This window comes from Heteronotia binoei, chromosome 4 (genome assembly GCF_032191835.1).
Source record: "Heteronotia binoei isolate CCM8104 ecotype False Entrance Well chromosome 4, APGP_CSIRO_Hbin_v1, whole genome shotgun sequence".
Classification (NCBI taxonomy): Eukaryota; Metazoa; Chordata; class Lepidosauria; order Squamata; family Gekkonidae; genus Heteronotia; species Heteronotia binoei.
This window is the reverse complement of record NC_083226.1, coordinates 141,688,024-141,706,239: the sequence shown is the minus strand read 5'-3', so window position 1 is coordinate 141,706,239 and position 18,216 is coordinate 141,688,024. Positions and strand designations below refer to the sequence as shown.

Genomic DNA, 18,216 nt, shown 5'->3' with positions numbered 1-18,216 from the left:
CCTAGGAGATTTGCCATTGACTATAATGGCCCAAAGGGTATAATGGATCTGAAAAATTTGGGATTCCCGAATTAATTCAGGATTCTCTTATTGGTAAGCTGAATCAGATAAAACATTAACTAATGCCTGAATCATTCCAAAAGAACATTAACTAATATCACACCAAAAAGGCACAATTTGGGCATTAATTTGGCTCAGAAACACTGAACACACATCCCTAGTTCTAATGCTGTAGTATCCAAGTGTGGTAATGTGAAAAGGGAAGCCTAGCATAAGCTTTTCACTTAACTGATGTTCTTACTGACCTAATGGCTGCTTTATCACTGACTGCAATGCATTTATTTATGTACTGTACAGCAGTTAACACACAGGAAATATGTAATAATATAAAATATTGTATTACAACAGGTATGCAGAACAACTGCAATACAGACTTGCAGACTGTAACTGGATTCTTTACACTAAGAAAAATATTTCCTTATGAAAATTTAGAGAATAGCAGTGCAATTCTGTATAGAGTTAAACCAGTTCAAACCCACTAACTGCAATGGGCTTAGACTGGAAAAACTCTATAAAGGAACGTACTGTAAAAATGCTTTTTAAAAGTAACAGAAGATTTTTGCCTTTAGTGAAGATAGTGCATCTGAGCTTCTCACTTCCCTTCAATAAAGTTGTGGGAAACAAACAATGCTAGAAAATCACTAAAGCAGTAGGGATACAATACTCATTAAATGACTGGCTTATTTATTTCTGCAGTGCTGAAGTGGAAGAATAAATGTAGACACAAAAACTAGATGGGCAAATTGAGAATAATATTACATAAAAAGGTAAGTTTAAAAGGGTCCCTATGACAGAGGCTATTACTTTAGCAAAACATGTATAAATGATTTTAAATCCTTGATTACTATGTTTATCCAACAGAACGCTTAATAATAAAATACACCATGGTGGATGTAGCAGCAAGGAAGAGACACTGAGCAAAATGGCTTTCCTCTCTTTTTGCTGGGAGAGATTGAGAAAGGAAAGGGTAGCCATGAAGAAGTTAGGAACAAATCCTTCTGTACAGACCAGTCAGTGGCAACCAAGATCAAGGTAATTCATACTACAGTATACCCCATTACTATGTATGGATGTGAAAACTGGACAACAAAGAAAGCTAACAGAAAGAAAGTTCTGAAATGTGGTGTTGGAGGTGATTTTTACAGACTGCCAAAAAAGACAAAGTGGGTATTTTTCAAATTAAGCCTAAACTCTCCCTAGGAACTAAAATGACCAAGCTGAGGCTATTATTCTTTGGTCACATTATGAGAAGACAAGAGTCACTGGAAAAGGATAGGGAAAGCTGAAGGCAGCAAGCAAGAAGACAGATTGACTCAATATGAGATGGACTGACTCAATTAAGGAAGCTTTGGCGCTCAGTCTGCAAGACCTGAGCAAGGCTATCAACAATAGGACATTTTGGAGGTCATTAATTGACAACACATTTTGTTGATTAATTTTATTTCTACATTGTTAGCTGCTCTGAATTTGTGATGAAAATATCTAAAGAAATAAGCACACAAGCTAATTAGTCGTACTAGTCTTCCTGGATCTGCAACAAAACATTTTGCTGATTTCCAAAAGTGACTGCTTATCCAAATATGAATTCTCTCAAAAGGAGAAACCACCATTTTTATTGAATTAAGCTATAAGAGTCTTCAAAAGTTCTAGGATATCTCTCTGAAATTTCCAAAACCTATGGTGTCCTCCTCAAAGAGTAGCTGCATCAGTTTTGAAAATAGAAGTGCTTTTAAAATCAAAACAGATGGTGCCCCCAAAAAAAGAAATTGGGAGAGGATCAAATTAAGCTCAAGTGCAAAGTCCTCACAAAGACAGATCTTTCCCCACCTTCCCCTCCTTCAACAGACCCCAGACCGCATGCTGAAATCAGGGAATCCTCATAGACAAAATGCCATAAAGGACAGGAGGGCTGCTAGTCAAGACAGGGGAAATACTACACAGGGTGAGTGGAATTACAGTCTATCCACAAGAAGAAAATACATTCATTAGGTAAGAATTTCCTTTTATCCCTTTCTGCTTGGCATAAAATTCCACATAGGTATGTTAAAAAATGATACGGGGGATGGGGGCGGAGAATAAATCTATCCACAATGTTCTTATCTTGCCCGTCCTCCAAAGAAACTCAGAGTGGCATACGATGTTCTTCTTTCCCATTTTATCCTCACAAAAACTAGTGAGGTGCAGTGGTTGAGATCTATGGATACAAATTGTGTGTGATTGTTTCATGAGTGAGTTTCATGACTGAATGGGAATTTGTATCCAGACCTCCCAGATTCTGACGCTTTGCATTATGCTCATCAATCTGTTTCCTTGCCCAAATGCCCTGGGTACAAGCAGAAGACTCTATAGAATTCTCTATTTAAAAGCTTAATGTTCATGTATTAAATCTGGTGATGTCTACAAAAACTATGTATTGATGCCCAGGTTACAAGCCTTATTGAACTGGCCATACCTTGAACAGAATGGGCCAAGATAATTAAGGAAGTTAGGTTAGAGGAGGAGTAAGCTGTGGCCATCTCAGAAGAGAGGTGATCTCTTCTCCAGAGAAAGAGTGAAAGGAAAGAAATAGGTTACCCTACTGTCTTATCTGCTTAGTTCATGTAGAACTTGAGGGGTCTGCATGAATTTAGGGAATGGAATTCCCTTTTCCATTGCTGAGGGCAGAGAGGAAGAGCAAGCGCTTGCATCCTGTGAAAAATATAAGAGATTTTGGGGATAGATTCTCACCTCAGAATGATTCTGCCATTTTGAAGATGCAAATTTCCTTTGTTAACAGAGGTCTGATTTCAAACACTGATCTGGAAGAGGTCACTGCCACTAAGAAAAGAGTCTTAAAGACAAGAACCATCAGAAAGGTTGATCACAATGACTCTAAAAGCCTGAAGAACTACTTCTGGGCAGCACCCACCAAACTGCAAGAGACACCAAGGGCCAAATAGCCCTGAGTTCTAGAAGAGTGATGCTCACCAAGGACTCCTGGCTGGACCATGACTCCCCAGCAAAATGTTTTTTCACAATGTGCGTCTCAATTCAGTAGGCAGACACACACTGTTAAAATGACAGTTAGTGTATCCAAAATGCAGATGACCTTGTATATTTTACCACATTAAGAAAAGTGCTGTGACTTATTCAGACAAACCAAAATCAGTTGTGCAATGGAAGGAGAAAGGCCAGAAGAAGCCAGAAGTGCAACCAAGCCCACAGCCTACTCTGGGGATCATCATCTTGCAAGAGACTAGATTTGAAAGGACCTCTTCACCGCACTCTCCTTGGTTAGTTGGGAGATGGCAGAGATTATGTCTTCTGCAAGGAGAATTTTGTACAGATGCATGTCAATCTAAATCCCCAGCCGCTGGATTGTCTGAAATGGAAGAAGAGAGCTTTTCAAAAGGTTCATCAGACAGTTATGCCTCTGGATAATGTTGACGGTATTCTGGACACCATGGACTCTCTCAATGAAGGCTTGGGTGGGAATCAAGCATCCAGGTATGGATAGAAGTAAATGCTAACAACCTTAGGTTGGCTACTGGTGTAAATAGGATCGTTACAAACTCTGGAAGCTCAAGCCACACAGAATAAAGGGGGTCTGATATTAGAACTGGACTGTTCCATAACAGAAATAATATGAATTTTCTATGAAAATCAGAATTTCTTTCAGAATATTATCTGATGCCCTAAACATAGCATGACCTCACGTAGCATGTTTAGTAAAGAAATTTTAAAAGTACCTCATATTAATTAATTCCCTCGATGACCTGGTGGAAATATGGCAGGGCCAGCTGTCCAGGGCTATCGACGAAATTGCACCCCGGCGCCCTCTGCGCCCTCGTATGAAGCTGGCTCCATGGTACACCTTGGAGTTGCGCCAGCTGAAACAAGGGCTCAGACGACTAGAGAGGCAATGGAGGCATACTCGGGACGAAGCAACGAGAACATCCTATAGAACGTTTATGAAGTCTTATGAGATGGCAGTCAAGGCTGCAAAGAAAGATTACTTTGCAACCAAGATTGCATCTGCAAATTCGCGCCCAGCACAATTATTTAGAATAATTGGGGATCTTACAACGCTGCCACAAGGCAAACCAAATGTTAGAGAATTAGAAATAGGCTGCGAGGCATTTGCGAAATATTTTGCAGATAAAATCTCGCTGCTCCGCCAAGACCTGCCTACCACATTAGATACAGTGAGTGAAATTGAGGCCCCGTGCCTGTCTTCGGGTTTAGTGCTGGACCACTTCGACCCACTCAGCCTGGAGGAAGTCGACAGAATCCTCTCTGCTGCTCGCCCGACAACATGTGATCTGGACCCTTGCCCCTCTTGGCTGATTAAATCCTGCCAAGGGGAGCTTAGATGTCCTTTACGGGACATCATAAATAGATCCCTTTTAGAGGGGCATTTTCCAACACCTCTGAAAGAGGCTTTGGTCCGCCCTCTCCTGAAAAAAGTTACAGCAGACCCGGCTGAATTGGCGAATTACCGGCCGGTGTCCAATTTACCGTTTTTAGGTAAAATTATTGAGAGGGCCGTGGCGCAGCAGCTACAGGGGTTTCTGGATGACGCTTCTGTCCTAGACCCATGTCAGTCTGGTTTCCGGCCGGGCCATGGGACGGAGACGGTGCTGGTCGCCTTAGTGGATGACCTCCAACGGCAACTGGATCGGGGCGGCGTTGCGGTACTGATGTTGTTAGACCTGTCGGCTGCATTTGATACAGTCGACCATCGGTTACTGACGCGCCGCCTCGCCGACATTGGGGTTGAGGGGTCGGCCTTGCAGTGGCTTTCCTCCTTTCTCCTAGGTCGGGGACAGAGGGTGGCTATCGGGAGCGAGCGGTCCCGGAGGCGCACACTGGATTGTGGGGTGCCTCAGGGAGCAGTTCTCCCCCCGATGTTGTTTAACATCTATATGCGCCCCCTTGCCCAGATTGCCCGGCGGTTTGGGCTGGGTTGCCATCAATATGCAGATGACACCCAGCTCTATCTACTAATGGATGGCTGGCCCGACTCCGCCCCAGGGAACCTCGACCGGGCATTACAGGCTGTTGCGACATGGCTCAGGCTGAGTGGGCTGAAGTTGAATCCAGCGAAGACAGAGGTCCTATGCGTGGGTCGCGGCGCTCTGGGAAGGGAAATAGCTCTCCCGACCTTTGATGGTGCGCCATTGAAAGCAGCGCACCAGGTAAAGAGTCTGGGTGTTTTACTGGAGCCTTCACTATCGATGGAGGCCCAGATAGCAGCCACTGCCAAGTCAGCATTCTTCCATCTGAAGCGGGCAAGGCAGCTGGCCCCTTTCCTTGAGCGCCGGGACCTCGCAACAGTGATCCACGCAACGGTCACCTCAAGACTAGACTACTGTAATGCCCTCTACTTGGGGCTACCTCTGTGCCGGACCCGGAGATTGCAGCTAGTGCAGAACGCGGCGGCCAGGCTGTTGTTGGGACTCCCAAAACGGGAACATATACAGCCGGGGCTACGTGAACTGCACTGGCTGCCGATTATATACCGGGTCCAGTACAAAGTGTTGGTCGTTACCTTTAAAGCCTTATATGGCCGAGGACCTGTCTACCTGAGGGACCGTCTTTCCCCATACGAACCCCAGAGAGCACTGAGGTCAACCGGGAAAAACCTAATGACTGCCCCTGGGCCGAAGGAAATTAAATATCAGAGTACCAGAGCACGGGCCTTTTCGATCGCGGCCCCTACCCTGTGGAACCGACTCCCAGAGGAGGTGCGGGCCCTGCGGAACCTTGAACAGTTCCGCAGGGCCTGCAAGACTACCCTTTTTAAATTAGCATACTCGGACTGCTAGGAAAAACGGTAACCAAGGGTCCGCCAATGCGGTCTAAAGATCTATACCGCATCACAACTGTATTACTGGATTGGTTTTAAGTTAATATTTTAATGTTTTATTGCTCTATATTGTAATTTTAAGATTTTACTTGTTATTGTATGATTGTAGAATGTTGTTAGCCGCCCTGAGCCTGCCGTGGTGGGGGAGGGCGGGATATAAATGAAATAAATAAATAAATAAATAAATAATTTTATGTTCCAATAGCAAGAAATACTTGAGTGGAAATATTTTATTTGCAAAAATAAAAAATCAAGTGTAATTTAAATGTTATATTCAAACAAATTCAAAAACATTTTTAAAAAATTATTTTTATTGGAACTGTACTTCTAAAAACAACACAGCATGTAATTCCATTATCCTGTTTAAATTTAGAGTCCTATGACTCTAACAACCACAATTGCTAATAAGCTGGAGCAAGGGCAAATTTGAAATCCTCTGCTGTCATACAGAAGGATTATGGGACAAGTCCTGTGGGAAGAGCAGCTGGAGGGAGAATTAGAAGGCTTGGTAGATTCACTTTGCTTTTTATTTGAGTGGGAACAGACACCAGCTCCTGTGTGCTGTGAGATCATGATCAGGAGTGGGGGAAACTCTCTGGACAGTTAATGGTCACAAACCAGCAGAGAGCTGCTTTTGTTTTGGCAGGCTAATTCTGTACCGCCCCTTTCTTGCCCAGTTCAAAATCTAATGAAGACATCATCCACTTCACAAAAAAGTAAGTGCACAGTTTCCTCCTCAAGAATCAGAAGAGAACACACACCTTGCAACTGCCCTGCATGCCTCTCTGAGGGGGGGAACAAACTAATATTGGCAACTCTTGTTCCAGAGCAAATGAAACAAATCTCACTAGTTCTTACGGTCACCATAGCCATGGTAACACATGTACATTCCCCACAGATAAGGAAGGGGGAATAGCCAAGGACCAAAACAAATGAACAAAAAGCCTCAAGCTGACTTTAAAACTGAGGTAGGGTCCATCTCTGCTGTTTCCTACTTATCTGGCACAGAAAGAGAAAAAGAGAGAACAGAGACAAAAGAATTCAGTATTTCACCCTCTCTTTGACTTTCATGTTTATCCGTGCTGCTTTTCTGCACCCACATAGGAAAATGAACAGGAGCTAAGGGAAGGTCCTTCCTCACAGGCAAACACTTTTGCCCTGTCTGCTGGCCCTGAGAAGGTAGACCCTAATTCTTTGTGAAATGACCTCTTAGTCACAAGAAGAGAATCTATATATTTCATTCTAGCATGCATGCCAATCTCAACTGCTATAAACATTACTAGAATTCTAAGCTTCTTCATCAAGGAAGCAGAAAGCAGACAAACAGCAACAGGTTTTTATTTTAAAAATCACAAAAAAAGAGTAGATGGGCAGCTCCTGTTGATCTGCATCATGGGGGGGAGCTCCTTATTAAGACAGAAACTTAAGCCTTGTATTATAATAAAGCTGCATAATGCAGAAATATCTCTCTGAAATAATTCTCCAATGAAAGAAGCTTTCTTTTTTAAAAAAATTAAAGCTGGGAATCCAGATATATATTTTTACTATTATATTGACATAACAATGTTTAATTGCTGATTTTAAAAACTGAAAAAGCTCTTACGGTGTGTACGGCTGGGTAGCTGCTGCTGGGAGACCAGGGCAGGAAAATTAGGGGGAAACCTGCCATGTGAAAACTCTGTTGCCAATGCACTGTTGTACTGGAAGCTGTTGCCAGTGCACTGTTGTATTGTTGTATAGGTAAACTACTACACATGCCTCTCCACATATGGAAAACACCAGTATCTTTAGTAGATTTAAATTGAGACTGTTCCCAAATGGGATCTTCAAACCTGAAGTATTCTATATCAGTAGTACATCTATAACAGACATTTGTGATTATTATATCAGAAGATATACATGAAGTTTGCACACATTCTCCTTATATTGAAGATCTATCCAAATAGAAACCCTGTTACATTTAAAGGTATTCAAAGAGACAAATGAAATGAGATGCTTGAACATCCATGATCAGATCTCCAGCACATTTTTTTCTTAGTAAATCAGATCCTTGGAAATGTCAATCGGGTGAGGGGAGATTTAATTCTTTTCCCTGTACTATTTTCTTTACCTCAAACAACACTTCTGTCCTAGGACACTGATATCCTAATCCTACACTGTTGGTGCTATGAGCAGAACAGGCAGGTTTAGACAACAGCTGCAGTGACAAAGTCATTTGAAGCGGCAGAGTGTCAACCTAAGTGTAACAATGTCTTCATGGCTGCCATAAGGATGCCAGTTTGGTGTAGTGGTTAAGTGCGTGGGCTCTAATCTGGGAGAACCAGGTTTGATTCCCCACTTCTGCACATGCAACTGCTGTTGCCAGTGCACTGTTGTATTGTTGTATAGGCAAACTACTACACATGCCTCTCCACGTATGGAAAACACCTTGGGTCAGTCATAACTCTGTCAGAGCTATTCTCTCAAGAGCAGTTTCTGTCAGAGCTGCCTCAGCTCCACCTACCTCACAGTGTCTGTTGTGAGGAGGGGAAGGGAAAGGAGATTGTAAACTGCTCTCTGAGGCTGGGATATAAATCCAATCTCTTCTTCTCACTGCTATTTTAAAATTATTTTAAAATGCTGCCTCACAGCACAGCAGTCTGGGACAAGAGCACCTCAGCCCTCACTGAGAGCCTGATCAAGATTGGGCCCCCATGAAATTTTAAAATAACTTTTAAATGGCAGCACCCTCACCTAGACTAGCTGAGAGCCTGGTCTGCTAAGTGGCAACTATGGCCATTATGCATGATGAGCTACATGCTCTTCAAAAAGGCTGATAAACTGTTCGAGGAGAGTCAACTGCTCATTCTTGCCAGCATGAAAGGGGCTCAATGGAAGGAAGAGGAGATGGGTGCTGTAAGCCCCCTCCCAGCATCTTGTGTAGTTTTATCCTATAAACTGAAGCTTAAAAGCAAACACTAAACTGGATCAGAAACAATAGTAATTAGTAATAGTAAGCATTAAACCTTGCATCTTCTTCTAGACTTTGTAATATATATTGTAAGGCTGGAAAAATGTTTCAAAAATACCAATATAAATTAACGTTTTGGAAAGTTATGCTGGTATAATCGCTGGTAAACACATTTTAAGTATTTATGTTCTACAGCAATAAATATTTCAGAGCCAGGCTTTTAGTTTAATATACAAAAAATGAGCATTAGGATGATTTTATGAGCAGAAAAAAACAACACAAAAATAAAGCCATGATCAAAGTTATTAAATCAAGATTTATAATTATTTCAAACATTTACTCACTTGTGACCAATCTCATGTGCTATGGTAAAAGCTGAACCTAGGCCAATATCTTCATTAATGCTACAGCTCCTTTCAGGCTCACACATTCCAGCGACAGAGGCCAAGCCTGAAGAAACAAAAAAGAGACACAATGGGTCATGCCAAGGTGTTTCAATCTTAAAAGCCCAGTTATAAACGTCTGGATTCTCTTTAATAACCTCCATGGATAGAAGCAGCAGTTGGCAAAAGGTTAACTTTCTAGTCATTGCAAAATCACTAGGGGGAATTTTACTTTGCCGGCTAGACATTAATATTTTCTGAACTGCAGTCACTGCTGGAAAATGTCTAGACTAGGGGTTAGATTTATAAATTTTACTTCTGGTAACTTGGGACCACCTAGTAACTTGAGCCAGGAGAGGGAATTCAAGCAAGCATTTCTATTTTAACATTCTTTGAGGTTGCAGAAAGCAAAATGTATCCACATTATTTTTCTAAAAAGATCTGTTTAAGTTTAGTGGATTCATAAAACATACAAGCAACATTTTTAGCTACAAAAAAACCCAGAAGTGTATTTTTAGGATTTTGTTATGAAAACAAAAACTCAATGCACCAATTGCAAGGAAAGACATATTAACTAAATTCACTAAACCACAGAGACTTTTATTTATCACAGATTTCTGAAACTATACTCTGACTATATAATACGTTCTTTGAAGTTCCTAAAATTAAATAAAGCCATCAGATATTTACAGAATATTACACATGCCCTTCAATATTACATATAATAATGTACAATATTTCAGACTTGTTGACACTTAAGGTATTCTTCCCTAAATTATCTGTGTTATCTGGAAAAAAAGATTAACATATCCACCTATGGATTATGTGTTCTGAAATTATATGTTTACAAAATAAGGATTGGAGGGGGGAAAGATACATGTAATGTTTATGGGAATACATTATTGCTCATGAGAAAAGAGACCCAAATTATAACTCTGCAGGTGTGGTTAGGGTTGTCAGGTCCCTCCTGGCAGCTGGCAGGGGATGGGGAATGGTATTCCTGGGAGCAGTGAGTTTCATCTCACGTTTCAGCAATGTGCCCACGTAACTTCAAGATAACCCAGAAGTGACGTAGGCACACTGGAGTGACAGTCAGGTTTAGGGGTAAAAACTCTATGGTAGAATTAGCTGGAGCTCCAACATCACTTCTGGATCACACTGAAGTCACATGAGCATGTCACTAGAACACTGGGTGTTCCTCCTTTATGGAGGGCTCTAAGTCCCCCCAGGTGACCAACTGATCAGCGGCAGAGAGGTGGGGACTGTGAGCGGGGGAACCCAACCTCCCTGGGAGTTCTGGCATCCCTAGGTGTGATTCATAATAGAATGGATTATACTGGTGCTTCACGTTTTGTGTTCACCTTGTACCTTCTGCTCATTTCACTTCTTATCCCATTACTTAGACACCAGTTCTTACCTCATGGAAACTCTGTGATCTCTTTGTTTAACTGACAGCCCTACTAGGACCCAATTCACATGTTACAAAGTCCACATGGTAGACACATGTCAAACCAGGACTTTGGTGCTTGGAACTCAGTTCCCGTGCTCATGGCAGCTTGACTCAGATCAGGATGGTAATGTAAAAAGACTATGTTTAAATCTGCACCCTTTCCAATTTTTTTTTAACCAGAAATTTCTGTATTTGTTCTACCAGGGAAACTTACACAAAGCCATAAGTACATATAGTTTTCCCCAACACAGCAGACAATAGCTCCGCAGCATCATTTCAGGTCATGAAAATGATACTTGCAGGAATTGGAACTCCTCCTCCCTGTGCTCTGCAAATCCAAATTAGGGCATTGTGCACTGGGCAACTGAGCTCCTAGCATAGAACTCCAGGCACACATTGGATCAAAGTCCTTGTGATGGCCACATCTGCCATGTGGATTTTGTAAATTCAGTGGAATCAGGCTGATTCACACAACATTCTTAAATCAGGAGCATATATAGCAATAATGTTTGTGGTTACAAATCAAAACAAAAACAAAACATTCCTTTCCACATTCACTAAGGTCTGAAACACTTTAGATATATTTTTACTTTGCCTGTCCTTCAGTAGCTAGACCTAATTGGATATGGGTGAGAGATGAGGATGACAGCCCAAGCTTTTATTTGCTAATGGGGTATACATACTACTTTTCAATTTGAATTCTCAGACATACTTTTTATTCCAATTTTTTTTAAAAAAAATCTATCTAGCCTTAGTTCTTTGAACCCACTGAGACTAAAGTAAAACAAACCGCAACTCCTGATAAAACAGGTTAAAAAATTACCTAATCCCCTCCCCCTCCGTCTAATCTAAGGCCAATAGGGTAATAATATTCTACTTGTCTAAATCCAATCGCCATTGTAATCAAATAATCTATTCTTCTCATAACTCTGAATTTTAGGAAAGTATCATTGGCACCTCCATAATGGTTGTCAGTGTTCCCTGTAAGCTGAGCTCACAGTTTTTTATCCTCCAGCTCACACATTTTTGTCTTAGCTCAGAAAAAATGCCCCTGGAGCAAACTAATTTATGCAGTAACTCATAATTTTAATGCCAGTAGCTCACAAAGTTGAATTTTTGTTCACAAGACTCCATAGTGGGAGTATTGGTTGTCATACTGTATGCATTTTAAATGACAGTATAATATTTAAATGTGTATAAAAACATATTTATAGTGGTACTTCAAGAAAGCATAGAAAAAGGTAAACAAAATAATCAAGGTGTAGGAGCAACTTCTTTATGGGGCAGGTCCAATCAGTTCGGAGTTTTTTAGTTTAATAAAAAGTTAACTATGGAAAAATAGAACAGAGTTTTGTAAAATTATGCATAGAGAAAGTAAATAAACAAATAGCTCTCATAACACAGAGATTGATTGTATTCAACGAAAACTGAAGAGCAGTTAAATTAGGGACAGAAGTATCACAAGCTCAGAACTTGCCAGCTGGGAAGGAAAAGGAGGAGAAGACAGCTTAGTAGGTATTAGAAGACCCAAGAATGGGCACATCACTCATATTTGCTATTTCATATGTTAGACAGATAAGCATGAGAAGAAAATTGCTGAAGCTACTAAAATTGCTGAAGCCATTCATAAAAAGCATCAGTACATACTGCTCCTTTCCAGCAACGCCAATATAAAAACAAAAAAGATTATGTAGCACAGAATTTTGTGCCCATGGACACTAACAACAACAAGGATGCATGACAAAGATGGATGTCATTTCAGCATGACACCAGCAAGTATTGAATTTTAAAACTTCACACAGGATTTGAAAAGTAATAATTTCTTGTAGTAGATTAATGCTTTATTATTAGTTTTTTTGTGAAAATGTTTTTTTATATAAACCAAAAGCCTGTTATTGCAAGTGGCTTATTGGACGGATGCAATCTAACGTCATAGATTAACAGCAGGGATGCGCATGGACCAGACATAGGGTTGCCAAGTCCAATTCAAGAAATATCTGGGGACTTTGGGGGTGGAGCCAGGAGACTTTGGGGGTGGACCAGGAGACATTGGGGCGGAGCCAGGAACAAGAGTGTGACAAGCATAACTGAACTCCAAGAGAGTTCTGGCCATCACATTTAAAGGGACAGCACACCTTTTTTAAATGTCTTCCTTCCATAGGAAATAATGAAGGATAAGGGCACCTTCTTTTGGGGCTCATAGAATTGGACCCCCTGGTCCAATCGTTTTGAAATTTGGGGGATACTTTGGGGAGAGGCACTAGATACTATATTGAAAATTTGGTGCCTCTACCTCAAAAAACAGCTCCCCCAGAGCCCCCGAAACCTCCAGATCAATTCCGCATTATACCCTATGAGAAGACATTTCCCTCTCCACCCCCCGCCCCCCCCTTTCTGGGAAATCTGATGCAGGGGACAGAACTCACTCACCTCCGGAGGTGCAAAGGCACATGGTCCTTTGGGGGCGTGGCTGGGCTCCCCTCCCTTCACCGGCCAGCTGACTGGGGACGGGAAGCAGCCTGAGAAAACGGAAGAGCTCTGGCTGCCGTTCTCCTCCCTCCCCTCCCCCCGCTTTCCCTTTTATGGCCAGCGGGGGGAGGAGGCTCCAAATCTGGAGTCTCCAGGCCTAGCGGGGGATTTGGGAACCCTAACCAGACAACGTACCAAATTTTTCCATAGACCACAAATTTTTCCACTGATTGCTCTGGAACTGGAATGACAAAGCCCAGATTGAAATCAGGTCATTCCAGTCCAAGATCAGCTCTGCTCCATTGAGGAGGGAATTGGGGAATCTGAAGCTGGTGCTGCTGCATGGCTCCCCACATCTGAGACCACTCCAGTGCTCTGCCACTGAAAGGGGTAGTGCAGGTGTGCCCTCAGCAACACAGCTGAGCTGCTGAGAAGCATGCTCCCGGGTGAGCAAATGCATAGGGTGAAACTCACAACCCCTCCTTCTCCTTCTGCCCTTTGCAGACCTTGCGCTCTGCATGGGCATTGAGGCAGCTGTGGATGTCAGGGGCAGACAGCTGGAACCCCTTCCCCAGTAGAAGGTGTCTGGATCTGCTGATATGGGTTGGTTCCTTTACTGGGGGGTATGCTCCTGACAAAGAGCAGAATTCCTTTGGCCAGCCCCTCTCTGATCCCTGCCTGAGATGCACACTGGACTCCACTCACTTGTCACATGGCCCCTGATTGGTTCTGGTGGCCCTCTTCAACATTGTGCCACACAATGCCTCTACTAACTGCTGCAGCACAGTTGCTATAGACCAGGGGTGGCCAAACTGTGTTTCGGAAGTCACATGTGGCTCTTTCACACATATTGTGTGGTTCTTGAAGCGCCACCCCACCCCATCAGCTGACCTGGAAAGGGCCTTTCTCTTTAAATCACTTCTGCAAGTCAAGCCAGCTGGCAGGTTGAAAAATGCATTTAAAGTTAAAATTGCTTTCTTTCCATCTCTCCCTCCTTCCCCATCTATTTGCCTTCCTTCCTTTCAGCTCTCAAACATCTCATGTTTGTATCTTGTGGCTCTCAAACATCTGACAATCATGTCTTCCGGCTCTCAAACATCTGATGTTTATTCTATATGGCTCATGATAAGCAAGTTTGGCCACCCCTGCTATAGTCACTTCCCCAATTATTTATTTATTTATTATGTTAGATTTATATCTCGCTATTCTACAAAGACTCAAGGTAGCTAACAATATAAAATAAGCAGAGGCAACATTAGTAAACAATATCAAAACATAAAACAATAAAACAACTGAATAAAATCACAATGGTGCTACTACATCTATTATAGGCAAGATCATATAGTATCTGCTCTTCTCCAAAGCTATCAAATCCTAGGCAGTTGGTGCTAACACAAGATAGATCCAGGTGAGGTGGCAGCCCTCTCCCATTCAGATGTCATATGCCATCCGTAACAATTCAGTCTTGCAGGCCCTGCAGAACTGAGATAAGTCCCGCAAGGCCCTGATGGCTTCTGGGTGGGTGTTCCAGACTATGGGGCTGCCACCGAGAAGGCTCTGGCTTCTGTGGAATTTAGTCTAGCCTCTTTTAGCCCAGGGACAACCAGAAGATTTTGGGAACTTGATCAAAGTGCTCTCTGGGGAACATGTGGAGCAAGACAGTCCTGAAGATAGATAGGTCCTAGGCCATACAGGGCTTAGAAGGTTAATACCAGCACCTTGAAATGGATTCAGTATGCAACAGGCAGCCAATGCAGTGCCCTCAGCACAGGAGTAAGCAAAATATTCCACAGCCAGTGCCCTCAACACAGGCTGAATGTGCTCCTGCTGTGAACCTACTTAATTTGTTTGCTGGTTGATGTCTAACTTATGCCCATAGGGATGGATTTGCACCACCATTGATATGAAGTGACCACTGAGGTGCAGGAACAGCACAGGGCTGATTCCGTAGGAAAACAGTGCAGCAAGATTACAAAATTGTACAGAACACATTTCTTTGTTAAGTATTCCAGTACTGCACTAAGCATAAGTTTTAAAGAACAGTCTGGGGTTTTAAGAGGTTTAATTATATTAATTTACTTAATGAATTAAAAAGCAACTTACAAGCAAATTTTGGTTTATCAGAAAACAAAACCACATTAAATACGTAATAATACAAGTGTGTAGAAAATGATTAGGATAACAGGACAGCTTTTTCACTACGTGAGGCAATCAGGTAAATTATCTCAAACACATTTTTTACATTTTTTTCTTATTTTTTCCCCTTTACGGGGGGTGTTTTTTGTAACTGAGAAATACATCAGAGCCATATTATTTATTTTAAAATGTTGACCACTTTCTTGTTTTTAGTGCTATAATTAAAAAAACTTATTTCTAATTATTTTACTAGCAAAATGTATTTTCAAATTTGTTGTATAAACATGTAATTTGAAAAATCATTTCAAGAAACAAAATCGAATGAATCAAATATCAAACACTGACTCATTCAAGCAATACAATAGTAAATTTGGTTACACTCTGCAGCCTTACCCAATGTTCCACAAGGCTTGTTTTTATATGTGCAGATATCATATCTGTAAAAGGGGGAAGGAAAACAAATATATTTATACGAAGTTCAAAGCAGCAATACACTTTCTATTTATCACATTTCTATAGTGTAACTCCAGTTGTCAGACTGCAATCAGTGTAATTATGTGCAGCCAGCTGGAGTGTCGGCTCCGTTCTCTGGTGTAAACCACAGGCTGCAGTATGCTCACAGCCTCTGGCCTCAGGCCAGTGGGACACCTGCCAGGAAGGAAAAAAAGGTTAAAGTGGACCTTTGTAATCTCTGGCCTTATAAAACAGTCTGCCATTCTGTTATGAAGTGACAGCAGTAGGCCTGCATAGCATTACCATTTGAACTAGAAAACTGGCAAAACAGTCTTAGAATCTACTGAGTTCTTTTCTTCTCAAGAACACTACTTAAGATGTGGAACAGTTATGTTTAAATCCTAACATTTTGCACTTTGCTTCCTTTTTTGACACAAGTATCACACAACTTTCACATGTCCAAAACCTTCTGTATATCAATATGTAAGTTTCTTTCTCATGTATTATTTGGTTCATTTAAAGTACGTCACAGTACAGTAACAATTTGTTTCACCATTTTGCATAAAATTTAACATGTCAAAACAGGAAGGAAGTAGAAAAGGAGAAAGAAAACTTATATGTAAGTATTTCATTTTAGAAATTCAAGCAATGGTTCAGATATCACCAACAAAATGCTTGACATTCTTTTCAAGCATCTATAACATGAATGTTTGACCATTTTCAATGCGAAGTGGCTAAGCTTTTTATAACTCCCCAGGTATAAGATAAAAATCAGGATAAACTGTTAAATGGCAACAAGTACATTAATCCTGTACCTGGAAGGGGGGAGAAGAATAAGAAGGGTGATGTGTTTTATAGACCAACAGAATGTCTTAGGTAGGGCCTGCTTCTTTTCCCATGGTTTCACTTGTTATTTAGTAATAATATGAACAGATAACACGGGTAGGGTTGTAGACGATATATCCCATATCGGATTGCCAATCCCCATGTGGGGGCAGGGGATCCCCAGTTTGGAGGCTCTCCCCTTAGTTCACGGGGGGAAGTGTGTGTGGGGGGGGAATGACAGCTGGGAACTCTATTATATTTTATGGAGACTGATTCCCACAGAGTATAATGGAGAACTGATCTGTGGGTATCTGTGGGCGGGGGTTCCCCACCCGGGAGGTTCCTAACCCGCTGGCCCACATTGGGCCAGTGGGGGGAACCTCCCCCGACATCACCAGTGCAATGACGTCACCCGGAAGTGACGTCATCGTGCCAGCAATGGTACCATAGAGCTTTCCCCCTCCCAAATGGCTAAAGCATCCAAGAAAACCATAGTTTTTTCCTGGAATCACCTAGAGTGATCATCGCACAGTGTGCATTGGCGCGCGAGAATCCCCCATTGGGGGCTTCAAGGTACTTGGCAACCCTATTAAAAACCCCAAATTTCTTCGATTCAGGGTTTTCTGCAAAACTGGGGGGTCCCCAAGTTTGCAAAATCACCTGTTTATTGTCACTGTGAACCCAATATGTGGATTTATATATCTATATATTGGCCCATACTAGATAAAGAATAAATTAACTATAGTTAAAAAAGTAAAGGTAGTCCCCTGTACAAGCACCAGTCATTTCCGACTCTGGGGTGACGTATCGCAACGTTTTCATGGCAGACTTTTTTTACGGGGTGGTTTGCCATTGCCTTCTCCAGTCATCTACACTTTACCCCCAGCAAGCTGGGTACTCATAACTATATAGACGGAAAAAAGATTGAAATCAGTGTATCTCAGCAAATGCCTTCTTTCATATGAACTCACACATTTTAAATTGCTGAAGGCACTGTTTCTATAGAGAAATTGTTTTGAAAAGGCTTTACATGACAGTTTTTGAGAGCCAGTTTGGTGTAGTGGTTAAGTGTATGGATTCTTATCTGGGAAAACCAGATAAGATAACCGGATTTTATTCCCCATTCCTCCACTTGCAGCTGCTGGAATGGTCTTGGGTCAGCCATAGCTCTTACAGAGCTGTCCTTGAAAGGGCAGCTTCTTTAAGAACTCTCTCAGCCCCACCTACCTCACAGGGTAGTTGTTGTGGGGGAAGAAGGTAAAGGAGATTGTAAGCCACTCTGAGACTCAGATTCAGAGTGAAGGGTGGGGTATAAATCCAATATCATCATCTCCTTTTCCTGCAACATTATCCTCACTGTCAAGATTCTTCATCTCTTTTTTATTTGCAACTCCTAAGCTGCAATAGTTCCTTTGTTCACAGATTTTAAATGCTTTTAAACTGTTTCTGCTAATTACAATGAAATATTTTTGATGAATTTCAACAGTTTAGCAGGTTATCTTAAGCAGAACTACACTCTTCTAAATCTATTGAAGCCAGTGGACTTAAAATGGCACTGTTAGTAGCTCAATCCCACAGCAAACCTTAAAAGTAAAAAATGTTTTTATTGTTATGATTAATTCTTAACAATGTTACTGCATGT

General features: G+C 41.6%; 1 protein-coding gene across 4 annotated transcripts in view; it reads right to left on the bottom strand.

Annotated features, from left to right (window-relative positions):
* Positions 1-18,216, bottom strand: part of ADAMTS6 (ADAM metallopeptidase with thrombospondin type 1 motif 6) — a 231,690-nt gene that overhangs the window by 150,907 nt on the left and 62,567 nt on the right. For all 4 annotated transcript variants that reach the window (XM_060235914.1, XM_060235915.1, XM_060235912.1 and 1 more), the window contains exons 8-9: positions 15,690-15,733; positions 9,203-9,308 (exon numbers count right to left, since the gene is read on the bottom strand). In XM_060235914.1, the coding sequence (XP_060091897.1) occupies positions 9,203-9,308; positions 15,690-15,733 (150 nt within the window). The remainder of the gene's footprint in view (positions 1-9,202; positions 9,309-15,689; positions 15,734-18,216) is intronic.